This window comes from Pecten maximus, chromosome 15, assembly GCF_902652985.1.
Source record: "Pecten maximus chromosome 15, xPecMax1.1, whole genome shotgun sequence".
Taxonomy (NCBI): domain Eukaryota; kingdom Metazoa; phylum Mollusca; class Bivalvia; order Pectinida; family Pectinidae; genus Pecten; species Pecten maximus.
Genome location: NC_047029.1, coordinates 668,209 through 682,068, shown reverse-complemented (window position 1 = coordinate 682,068; position 13,860 = coordinate 668,209). Strand labels below are relative to the sequence as shown.

Here is a 13,860-nt window from a genome sequence, read left to right as displayed (position 1 = left end):
CTAAGTTGTGTCCCCACCACCTTTTGTAAATGAGGGTAATATAATGATAACTTTGTACCTCTGTGTCCATCCGTCCATGTAATGGTGTACACAATACCTCATAAACCCATGGACAGATTTCGTTCCATCAAGTTCTCCACCTGATTAGATTTTTGTGGTCATGGGACAAGGTTAAAGGTCAAAAGATGCACTTAACCACTCCCAAAATAAAAAGGTTGTGTACGATGCATCCCATGCATCCCTGAGACCGTTGACAAATTCACTATATTGATGGAAGGTTGGGTATAACGTCAGCCCCACTCACTTTACATGTGAACTTTAAACTTACAGAAAGAAAATCATAAATAAGTATTGATGTGGTATAGAAGTTGTATGATAAGGTATAGATAATGAGATGTATATTGATGGTTATGTCAGTAGTATGGAAATAGGACAGCTACTTAAAATCAACTTCCTGATAGATATAACTAATGCATACATAGTCTTGTTAGCATACTAATTTTAATATTTTTTCTATCCTATTTTAGCTTTATTTCCAAAATTTTATTTTAGTTATTAGAAATTTATAAAATGTGTTGTTGTTAGGCTTTCTGCTCATCATTATGTTTTGAAACTTTAACATTTATAATTTCTGAATGAATTTTAAAAAAAATCCTTACCAATTATCAGTTGTTAAGCTGTGAAGTCTGCCGCTGTGTATTGGGGGTATGTATAGGGGTGTATCACGGAGTTAGTGTATTAACACAGGAAGTGGAATTTTACGTGTGATCGTATTAACCTATAGGGAAGTATAACTGATGTAACTCCATAATATAGGCATTGTTTTCAAGATGTCCGTCCCATCAACACCGCCCGATGTGGCGTTCCCTACCTTTGAGGAGGATCGAGTCCTTTACTGGATGTCCAGGGTCAGTTGATGAGGTTTTGTGATAGTTATAAACATTTTATTGTGTTGTAGACAACTGTCGGGAGTGTTGACAAAGGAGAATTATACAGTATGAGCTTGTCTATAAAGTAGATCCTGTGTATTGTATAAGTTCCCTGACTCACATTTACATGTATAAAAATTTCATGTGTACAGTTTAAAATTGCTTACAAACTTAAGTTGATCTGTGATTTGATTTTATAAGAGCGAGCGGGGTAGAGTTATTTTATTTGTACAAACTGATTATGACGGTATTGTGTTGTACTTATGAGTTTAGTTTTGTGTTGTGTGTGTGAAACACATGATGGTGTATAAAACTTTTTCCTCATATTATGTATATAAATTATAGATTATAAAGTTAGGAATTAAAGCTACATGGTTGATTTTATTTATCCCGTTGATCTGTACAATTTTATATTTTGTTGTGACTAATCTGTCTCCTTAAATTGATCGTTGATAACATGTTTGTTTGATAAGAGAAGTATTACAAATCAGGTGATATGATGATTTTGTGAACTTTAAGTTACAGACAACACTTCAGTATCATCCTTTAGTTACAGACAACACTTCAGTATCATCCTTTAGTTACAGACAACACTTCAGTATCATCCTTTAGTTACAGACAACACTTCAGTATCATCCTTTAATTACAGACAACACTTCAGTATCATCCTTTAGTTACAGACAACACTTCAGTATCATCCTTTAGTTACAGACAACACTTCAGTATCATCCTTTAGTTACAGACAACACTTCAGTATCATCCTTTAGTTACAGACAACATTTCAGTATCATCCTTTAGTTACAGACAACACTTCAGTATCATCCTTTAGTTACAGACAACATTTCAGTATCATCCTTTAGTTACAGACAACATTTCAGTATCATCCTTTAGTTACAGACAACACTTCAGTATCATCCTTTAGTTACAGACAACACTTCAGTATCATCCTTTAGTTACAGACAACACTTCAGTATCATCCTTTAGTTACAGACAACACTTCAGTATCATCCTTTAGTTACAGACAACACTTCAGTATCATCCTTTAGTTACAGACAACACTTCAGTATCATCCTTTAGTTACAGACAACACTTCAGTATCATCCTTTAGTTACAGACAACACTTCAGTATCATCCTTTAGTTACAGACAACACTTCAGTATCATCCTTTAGTTACAGACAACACTTCAGTATCATCCTTTAGTTACAGACAACACTTCAGTATCATCCTTTAGTTACAGACAACACTTCAGTATCATCCTTTAGTTACAGACAACACTTCAGTATCATCCTTTAGTTACAGACAACACTTCAGTATCATCCTTTAGTTACAGACAACACTTCAGTATCATCCTTTAGTTACAGACAACACTTCAGTATCATCCTTTAGTTACAGACAACACTTCAGTATCATCCTTTAGTTACAGACAACACTTCAGTATCATCCTTTAGTTACAGACAACACTTCAGTATCATCCTTTAGTTACAGACAACACTTCAGTATCATCCTTTAGTTACAGACAACACTTCAGTATCATCCTTTAGTTACAGACAACACTTCAGTATCATCCTTTAGTTACAGACAACACTTCAGTATCATCCTTTAGTTACAGACAACACTTCAGTATCATCCTTTAGTTACAGACAACACTTCAGTATCATCCTTTAGTTACAGACAACACTTCAGTATCATCCTTTAGTTACAGACAACACTTCAGTATCATCCTTTAGTTACAGACAACACTTCAGTATCATCCTTTAGTTACAGACAACACTTCAGTATCATCCTTTAGTTACAGACAACACTTCAGTATCATCCTTTAGTTACAGACAACACTTCAGTATCATCCTTTAGTTACAGACAACACTTCAGTATCATCCTTTAGTTACAGACAACACTTCAGTATCATCCTTTAGTTACAGACAACACTTCAGTATCATCCTTTAGTTACAGACAACACTTCAGTATCATCCTTTAGTTACAGACAACACTTCAGTATCATCCTTTAGTTACAGACAACACTTCAGTATCATCCTTTAGTTACAGACAACACTTCAGTATCATCCTTTAGTTACAGACAACACTTCAGTATCATCCTTTAGTTACAGACAACACTTCAGTATCATCCTTTAGTTACAGACAACACTTCAGTATCATCCTTTAGTTACAGACAACACTTCAGTATCATCCTTTAGTTACAGACAACACTTCAGTATCATCCTTTAGTTATACAGACAACACTTCAGTATCATCCTTTAGTTATACAGACAACATTTCAGTATCATCCTTTAGTTACAGACAACACTTCAGTATCATCCTTTAGTTACAGACAACACTTCAGTATCATCCTTTAGTTACAGACAACACTTCAATATCATCCTTTAGTTACAGACAACACTTCAATATCATCCTTTAGTTACAGACAACACTTCAGTATCATCCTTTAGTTACAGACAACACTTCAGTATCATCCTTTAGTTACAGACAACACTTCAGTATCATCCTTTAGTTACAGACAACACTTCAGTATCATCCTTTAGTTACAGACAACACTTCAGTATCATCCTTTAGTTATAGACAACACTTCAGTATCATCCTTTAATTACAGACAACACTTCAGTATCATCCTTTAGTTACAGACAACACTTCAGTATCATCCTTTAGTTACAGACAACATTTCAGTATCATCCTTTAGTTACAGACAACACTTCAGTATCTTCCTTTAGTTACAGACAACACTTCAGTATCATCCTTTAGTTATACAGACAACATTTCAGTATCATCCTTTAGTTACAGACAACACTTCAATATCATCCTTTAGTTACAGACAACACTTCAGTATCATCCTTTAGTTACAGACAACACTTCAGTATCATCCTTTAGTTATACAGACAACACTTCAGTATCATCCTTTAGTTACAGACAACACTTCAGTATCTTCCTTTAGTTACAGACAACACTTCAGTATCTTCCTTTAGTTACAGACAACACTTCAGTATCATCCTTTAGTTACAGACAACACTTCAGTATCATCCTTTAGTTACAGACAACACTTCAGTATCTTCCTTTAGTTATACAGACAACACTTCAGCATCTTCCTTTAGTTACAGACAACACTTCAGTATCATCCTTTAGTTACAGACAACACTTCAGTATCATCCTTTAGTTACAGACAACACTTCAGTATCTTCCTTTAGTTACAGACAACATTTCAGTATCATCCTTTAGTTATACAGACAACACTTCAGTATCATCCTTTAGTTATACAGACAACACTTTAGTATCATCCTTTAGTTATACAGACAACACTTCAGTATCATCCTTTAGTTACAGACAACACTTCAGTATCATCCTTTAGTTACAGACAACACTTCAGTATCATCCTTTAGTTACAGACAACACTTCAGTATCATCCTTTAGTTATACAGACAACACTTCAGTATCATCCTTTAGTTACAGACAACACTTCAGTATCATCCTTTAGTTACAGACAACACTTCAGTATCATCCTTTAGTTATACAGACAACACTTCAGTATCATCCTTTAGTTACAGACAACACTTCAGTATCATCCTTTAGTTATACAGACAACATTTCAGTATCATCCTTTAGTTACAGACAACACTTCAGTATCATCCTTTAGTTACAGACAACACTTCAGTATCATCCTTTAGTTACAGACAACACTTCAGTATCATCCTTTAGTTACAGACAACACTTCAGTATCATCCTTTAGTAACAGACAACACTTCAGTATCATCCTTTAGTTACAGACAACACTTCAGCATCTTCCTTTAGTTACAGACAACACTTCAGTATCATCCTTTAGTTACAGACAACACTTCAGTATCTTCCCTATTGTGAAGTGTTACTACACTAAACTGCCACACCCCCAGTGTACAGTCACACTGATTCAGGGTTCCGACCCTGATCTCACTAGAAATGTTCTATTTAGTTTAGTTATAGTATAATACACATCACATTAGCCATTCTGTGAGTTTTGAATTGAAGAGGGAGAAGGAGGAGATCAAGATGGGGTTATTAGTCCTGTAATATAAGTCATGGAGGTTCATATCGTGATTTTGTTTGTTTCGCCTGCAAAAAATAGGCGATGTATAGGTATCACTATGTCAACGTCGGCATTCGCACAGAGGTTTCCGTGCAATAACTCGAGTTCACTTGGACGAATCAAACTCAAACTTTATGCGGGTCTTCTTTACCACAAGTGCTTGCTTGGGATTGCTTTTCAGGTCTGAAGGTCAAAGGTCAAGGTCACTGCTACTAAAATTTAAAAAATTGTTTCCTCGTGATTACTCTTGTAATCACCCAACTTTCTCGCAGGTGAAGTATCCACTTCCGTGGAATTCTTGTTAATGTTTATTATTGGATATTTAACATTTTATTTGTTTGTCAAACCTCAAACCTTCAAGGTCTGATATCATAGGATCTTATATTATAGGACTAAGATTGGGTTAAGGGGAGAGCTGTATAAAACTTCTGTCGTGTTGAAATGTCGAGTAGATCGAAACACTGGTAACCTGATTAAGTATCAGGTAATTTATGATGTAAGTCGGAGACAATAATCCCAGCAGGCTGTGATGAGCCTACTGTAGGTATCTCTAGTGTCTCCAGGCTAACCTGTGTTGGTTATTGTTTATGAAACATCTATCAAGGACCTTGTAAACAGTTGTTCAAATCATATATTAAATTTGTATTTTAGCAGGAAGATAAACTCATGATAATATTAAATGAAAATTGTTGGATCCATGAAACGATCTTCATGTTTACTGACTCAGGAATGTCTTAGGAATATTATACTGTGAAAGCATGCTAGTCCTATATAGCTCAATTTCATACAAGATCCATATATTTGTAAGACAAAATGAATTGTCAATATTTATCTGTAAATAAACCCACTCATATATTGCAGTTCAGTGAAATACTAACAGTTTTATTAAGTTTTCCAGAAATAAGTTGACATCTACCTTAATTGGCCCCTTCTCGGGCTTATTACAGGTTAATTAAGGTAAATGGATACATGGCTGGTTATTATGATAGCAATTGAAATGTTTAGTTTCTTATTCAGAGACTCACACAGCAAGTCCAAATACAATGTATATATAGCTAAATTGATCAAAGGTTGGTCATGATAGATAAGTTGAATTGAGGAAGTCCTTATATGGTAATCTATATATAACATCACCTCAAATTATATAACTCTCCTTATATGGTAATCTATATATAACATCACCTCAAATTATATAACTCTCCTTATATGGTAATCTATATATAACATCACCTCAAATTATATAACTCTCCTTATATGGTAATCTATATATAACATCACCTCAAATTATATAACTCTCCTTATATGGTTAATCTATATAACATCACCTCAAATTATATAACTCTCCTTATATGGTTAATCTATATAACATCACCTCAAATTATATAACTCTCCTTATATGGTAATCTATATAACATCACCTCAAATTATATAACTCTCCTTATATGGTAATCTATATATAACATCACCTCAAATTATATAACTCTCCTTATATGGTTAATCTATATAACATCACCTCAAATTATATATCTTTCCTTATACAAACAGTGTATTTGTTAGCTGAAGCAGAAACCTATTAGTTTTGTATATGCACACCCAAACCAAAACCAATCTATAAGATGTTTGTTGAGGATGTAGATAATTGATACACACAGTCTGAACACCAAAACCTGGATATAAAAACTATTTACTGATTATAATGGTACGTTCGTACTTACAATGACACGTTTATGTTGATTTTATACTGTACAATATACATGTTACCACCTCCTAGCTAGTGTTGTATATACTTCCCTTTATACTGAACTCCGGGATGTGTCTAGTAATAAGCCCTTTCTACGATTTTTGATGGAAATTACTGTATTGATCTTGGAGTGAGCCTATACATGGCAATAAAGAAATATCTGGCAATAAGCCCATGTTTGTCAATAAGTCTACATATGGCAATGTACTTTGATACGACAATACTCCTATATCTGTCAATAAGCCCTAACAATAACCCTATGTCAGACAATAAGCCCTAACAATAACCCTATGTCAGACAATAAGCCCTAACAATAACCCTATGTCAGACAATAAGCCCTAACAATAACCCTATGTCAGACAATAAGCCCTAACAATAACCCTATGTCAGACAATAAGCCCTAACAATAACCCTATGTCTGACAATACACATATGCCTGTATATAAGCTTATGTCTGACAATAAGCCTATGTTTGACAATAAGCTTATGCCTGAGGATAAGCCTATAATTTCTTGTAAAAAACATATGATATTATATGACAGTAAGCATACATAACTGACCATAAGTCTTATGTCTGAAATTAAGCACATGCCTGGCTATAAGGTTCTGCCTGATAATAATCCTATGTCTGACATTATAATATATACACGTATAAGCATAATGTCTTGTAATAAGCATATATATGACAATAAGCATTTGTCTGACAGTAAGAATATGCCTGGCTCTAATTCCACCCATAGTTTCTGCTGCAGTTGACCTTGCTTAATTCTGGAAAGTGAAGATTAGTCTGTGATGAAAACTTTTGATATACAGGAGCCTGTGCAGGCTCATTTCTAAGCCAAATATGACACATGAATCAAATCAAATAGGATATGTTATGTTATGTTTCAGATCAATATTTAGGTATGGATGTAATAGTGTACTTCCTCCATAAACTAGCTCTGTTTGTCCTTCAAAAGGTCATTTTCTGCAGTTGTTGGTATAGATTTATAATGGATGGGAAGGGGATTGTGTTAATACCTGCATACCTTACAGAATAGCGCTGTGGAAATCATGCATGGAATTATGAATGGCAAATCTGGAAATTTATATTTAACACTTGAATTAAGTTTCCTCTAGGTGAAGGGATTGGTGCAGATTTTGGCGTGGTCTGTATAGTATATATAGGTCACAAGAAATGACCTCTCACCCTACTTTATTTATTTTTTCTCCAGTGATATGAGTGTTCTTTGTTACAGTGAAGTGCTTTTTTGTAACAGTGAAGTATTTTTGTTTTTTGTTTGCTACAGTTAAGTAACCATGCTTTTGTAATGTTTTTTTTTGCAGGGCCTGAATGGGTTTGAAGAGTTAAGGAAGTACATCAAGCAGGGCTGTGAGTTCTGTAAGGATGTATCAATCATACTGGCTGAGAGGTAAGAAATCTTAGTATTATAAAATTTAGGTCATGAGAGCATCTTATGGTATCAGACACTACATGATATGTAAATGTATGCACCTGTTTTGCTAGGGGCCTAAAATAAAGATAATTTATCCACAAATAAATATAAATTTGTGGTCTTGAATTTGAATTGATGAAGAATCATGATAATTTTTTAGGGAAACATTTTGCTGAATCAGTTCCATTTTCTGTCTTCCTATCTATAGAAAATGGTACTTTAAACATTAGTACATGTACACTATCTAATGGACTTCTACAAGAACCAGTATGTACAATGACATTTTAATGACATTAGTGAAATTCATAGCTGTTGGCATGTTTTAATTATGACAGGGCTGAGTTAGAAAGCACATATGCAAAAGGATTAGCAAAGCTTGCCGCCAAGTTAACGAAGTCCTCCAGCAATACCATAGGGTAAGCATGTTATACCAATTGAACAGTAAACCCATTTGACTTGTAATATGCCAATTTATCTAAAGTGGTGTTCAGTACATGCACAACTGCCAACAAATGTAATTTCATTCCTGTGTTGAGACTTGCAATAAAATTTCCTGAAAAATATCACTTGTCATATATCAATTTTTTTCAGCAGGGTAAAATGTAAGGAATATTATAATCAAATGTTATGAATTCAGTTTGAATATAAAGCAAACTTTAAGGGATTCTGCTGAGTCTTCCTCCAAGTTATTACAGACTTATCTTGCCAGGATTGAATGCTAAGAGATATTAGTATTTAATGACATATGTATCACACATTATGAAGACTGTTGGGTTTGAAATCTATACCAGGCCCCTTTGTATACAATGAGGAACAAAAAACAACTTCAATGTTAATGTAATGCACTTAATCCAATTCTATTAAAATCAAATCTGGTTTAATTTCTTCTGATTCATTATTATTTATATATTATTTCCAGAACTCTTTCCAATGGCTGGAAAGCTGTTGCAGTCACGATGGAGCAGGAGGCAGAATTACACAAGTAACTATCTAGACCTGTTTGGGGATTTTTTTTTGTTGACTGCGCTTTGATACCCCTGTAGTAGTAAGGGTCGTATGCAGTTTTTGTGTCGTCGGCAAAAAGCAGGTGACATATACTATAGGTATCACTTTGTCGGCGGGGGTGTTGGCAACAGCGTCATCTGCATAGAGGTTTCCTAGCGATAAATAGAGTCCCCTTGGGGCGATTAAACAGAAACTTCATGCAGATCTTCCTTACCAAAAGTGCTTGCTTGGGATTGCTTTTCAGGTCTGAAGGTCAAAGGTCAAGGTCACTGTTACTAAAAATAGAAAAATTGTTTACATGCAATAACTCGAGTTCCCTTGGGCCTATATATGATATATTTAAAATTCGAACTTCATGCAGAACTTCCTTACCTAAAGTGCTTGTTTGAGATTGCTTTTCTGGTCCCAAGGTCAAAGGTAAAGGTCACTGTTACTAAAAATAGTAACTCTTGTAATCACCCAACTATCTGTGCAGGCGACACATCCACTTCCTTGGAATTCTTGTTTGGCTAGGGGACACAGCTCCAGAGAGAAATAGTGGATAAAATGTAAAACACATAATTCCCAAGTGTTGTAATAGAGGCAGCAGATTTTATCTTCCAACTGGTTATTTACGATGGAGCTAACAGTCAACAGCTGAATCTGAGTTTGCTGTTGCTAACCAAAATGGAGGTTTCCAGGTTTCCAGTTGGATTCCATGGTTTTCCTGGTGGTCTATATATATCTATATGGAGATTTCCATGGGGTTTCCTGGGGTTGTCCAGGTAATTGTCTGATTATCTAAGGTTACATACAATGACCGAAATTAAGTTTTCCAGATTATATTTAGACTTGAGTCAGGAGATGTGTGGATCAACCATGGTTATCAAAGGGTTACGGTGCCTGAAATCTTTATGTTTAGTCGTCTATTTTTGAAGGCTATGTAGGGTCAGGCATTGAGAGGCAAATGAACCCCTGGGTTAAAATTTAGTGTAATTTTGATTGGAAATCAGATGAGGCAGACATAAAAATTGTTTTCTGCTTGTTAAAAAAATCTTTTTGGGAATTAGTATTATGTAAGCTTGGATTCTATTGATATTGAAGACATATAATCTGAGATTGTGTCAGCTGGGAGTACAGGGTATTTATTCTGTTAATATTCATTTTAATTGACAAGGTTTTCTGCCATTGTTCAACAATCAACATTGTTCATTCAAGTACATTTGTACTGCAGTGTTTTAAAAATGAAATTATTCATATTGTGAATATCTAACTTTTTAAAATTAATGTTACATGTATAAACACTCAACCAAACTTCTACTCACATAAATATTGTATGTACAAAGCATAGTTGCATTAGCTCATTTTCGTTATCTATGCTGGACAAATCTCCTAATCCTGTTTCGACAAAAGTCAGTATTTCAACAATGTATTTCAATTGTCTTTTCAGAAATTTGTCGACGGCCCTTCAGGAAGAAATCAGTAAACCAATCAAACATCTGATGGAAACGCAACATAAAGCGAGGAAACCTGTATGTATTAGAACTGTTCTGTATAGTAAGGCCACAAACCTGTATGTATTAGAACTGTTCTGTATAGTAAGGCCACAGACCTGTATGTATTAGAACTGCTCTGTATAGTAATAAGGCCACAAACCTGTATGTATTAGAACTGTTCTGTATAGTAAGGCCACAAACCTGTATGTATTAGAACTGTTCTGTATAGTAATAAGGCCACAAACCTGTATGTATTAGAACTGTTCTGTATAGTAAGGCCACAAACCTGTATGTATTAGAACTGTTCTGTATAGTAATTAGGCCACAATCCTGTATGTGTTAGAACTGTTCTGTATAGTAAGGCCACAAACCTGTATGTATTAGAACTGTTCTGTATAGTAAGGCCACAAACCTGTATGTATTAGAACTGTTCTGTATAGTAAGGCCACAAACCTGTATGTATTAGAACTGTTCTGTATAGTAAGGCCACAAACCTGTATGTATTGGAACTGTTCTGTATAGTAAGGCCACAAACCTGTATGTATTAGAACTGCTCTGTATAGTAAGGCCACAAACCTGTATGTATTAGAACTGTTCTGTATAGTAAGGCCACAAACCTGTATGTATTAGAACTGTTCTGTATAGTAAGGCCACAAACCTGTATGTATTAGAACTGTTCTGTATAGTAAAGCCACAAACCTGTATGTATTAGAACTGCTCTGTATAGTAAGGCCACAAACCTGTATGTATTAGAACTGCTCTGTATAGTAAAGCCACAAACCTGTATGTATTAGAACTGTTCTGTATAGTAAGGCCACAAACCTGTATGTATTATAACTGTTCTGTATAGTAAAGCCACAAACCTGTATGTATTAGAACTGTTCTGTATAGTAAGGCCACAAACCTGTATGTATTAGAACTGTTCTGTATAGTAAGGCCACAAACCTGTATGTATTAGAACTGTTCTGTATAGTAAGGCCACAAACCTGTATGTATTAGAACTGCTCTGTATAGTAAGGCCACAAACCTGTATGTATTAGAACTGTTCTGTATAGTAAGGCCACAAACCTGTATGTATTAGAACTGCTCTGTATAGTAAGGCCACAAACCTGTATGTATTAGAACTGCTCTGTATAGTAAGGCCACAAACCTGTATGTTTTAGAACTGTTCTGTATAGTAATTAGGCCACAAACCTGTATGTATTAGAACTGCTCTGTATAGTAAGGCCACAAACCTGTATGTATTAGAACTGCTCTGTATAGTAAGGCCACAAACCTGTATGTATTAGAACTGTTCTGTATAGTAAGGCCACAAACCTGTATGTATTAGAACTGCTCTGTATAGTAAGGCCACAAACCTGTATGTATTAGAACTGCTCTGTATAGTAAGGCCACAAACCTGTATGTATTAGAACTGTTCTGTATAGTAAGGCCACAAACCTGTATGTATTAGAACTGTTCTGTATAGTAAGGCCACAAACCTGTATGTATTAGAACTGTTCTGTATAGTAATTAGGCCACAAACCTGTACATATTAGAACTGTTCTGTATAGTAAGGCCACAAACCTGTATGTATTAGAACTGTTCTGTATAGTAAGGCCACAAACCTGTATGTATTAGAACTGTTCTGTATAGTAATTAGGCCACAAACCTGTACATATTAGAACTGTTCTGTATAGTAAGGCCACAAACCTGTATGTATTAGAACTGCTCTGTATAGTAAGGCCACAAACCTGTATGTATTAGAACTGTTCTGTATAGTAATTAGGCCACAAACCTGTACATATTAGAACTGTTCTGTATAGTAAGGCCACAAACCTGTATGTATTAGAACTGTTCTGTATAGTAAGGCCACAAACCTGTATGTATTAGAACTGTTCTGTATAGTAATTAGGCCACAAACCTGTACATATTAGAACTGTTCTGTATAGTAAGGCCACAAACCTGTATGTATTAGAACTGCTCTGTATAGTAAGGCCACAAACCTGTATGTATTAGAACTGCTCTGTATAGTAAGGCCACAAACCTGTATGTATTAGAACTGTTCTGTATAGTAAAGCCACAAACCTGTATGTATTAGAACTGCTCTGTATAGTAAGGCCACAAACCTGTATGTATTAGAACTGTTCTGTATAGTAAGGCCACAAACTGTACATATTAGAACTGTTCTGTATAGTAAGGCCACAAACCTGTATGTATTAGAACTGTTCTGTATAGAAAGGCCACAAACCTGTACATATTAGAACTGTTCTGTATAGTAAGGCCACAAACCTGTATGTATTAGAACTGTTCTGTATAGAAAGGCCACAAACTGTACATATTAGAACTGTTCTGTATAGAAAGGCCACAAACTGTACATATTAGAACTACTCTGTATAGTAAGGCCACAAACCTGTATGTATTAGAACTGTTCTGTATAGTAAGGCCACAAACCTGTATGTATTAGAACTGTTCTGTATAGTAAGGCCACAAACCTGTATGTATTAGAACTGTTCTGTATAGTAAGGCCACAAACCTGTATGTATTAGAACTACTCTGTATAGTAAGGCCACAAACCTGTATGTATTAGAACTGTTCTGTATAGAAAGGCCACAAACTGTACATATTAGAACTGTTCTGTATAGTAAGGCCACAAACCTGTATGTATTAGAACTGTTCTGTATAGAAAGGCCACAAACTGTACATATTAGAACTGTTCTGTATAGAAAGGCCACAAACTGTACATATTAGAACTACTCTGTATAGTAAGGCCACAAACCTGTATGTATTAGAACTGTTCTGTATAGTAAGGCCACAAACCTGTATGTATTAGAACTGTTCTGTATAGTAAGGCCACAAACCTGTATGTTTTAGAACTGTTCTGTATAGTAAGGCCACAAACCTGTATGTATTAGAACTGTTCTGTATAGTAAGGCCACAAACCTGTATGTATTAGAACTGTTCTGTATAGTAAGGCCACAAACCTGTATGTTTTAGAACTGTTCTGTATAGTAAGGCCACAAACCTGTATGTATTAGAACTGTTCTGTATAGTAAAGCCAAAAACCTGTATGTATTAGAACTGCTCTGTATAGTAAGGCCACAAACTGTACATATTAGAACTGCTCTGTATAGTAAGGCCACAAACCTGTATGTATTAGAACTGCTCTGTATAGTAAGGCCACAAACCTGTATGTATTAGAACTGCTCTGTATAGTAAGGCCACAAA

General features: G+C 35.0%; 1 protein-coding gene across 1 annotated transcript in view; it reads left to right on the top strand.

Annotated features, from left to right (window-relative positions):
- The window catches only part of LOC117344068 (nostrin-like), a 68,947-nt gene that overhangs the window by 42,572 nt on the left and 12,515 nt on the right, over positions 1 to 13,860 (top strand). Inside the window, exons 2-5 of the mRNA XM_033906717.1 lie at positions 8,064 to 8,149; positions 8,509 to 8,589; positions 9,093 to 9,155; positions 10,608 to 10,689. Coding sequence (XP_033762608.1) covers positions 8,064 to 8,149; positions 8,509 to 8,589; positions 9,093 to 9,155; positions 10,608 to 10,689 — 312 coding nt within the window. The remainder of the gene's footprint in view (positions 1 to 8,063; positions 8,150 to 8,508; positions 8,590 to 9,092; positions 9,156 to 10,607; positions 10,690 to 13,860) is intronic.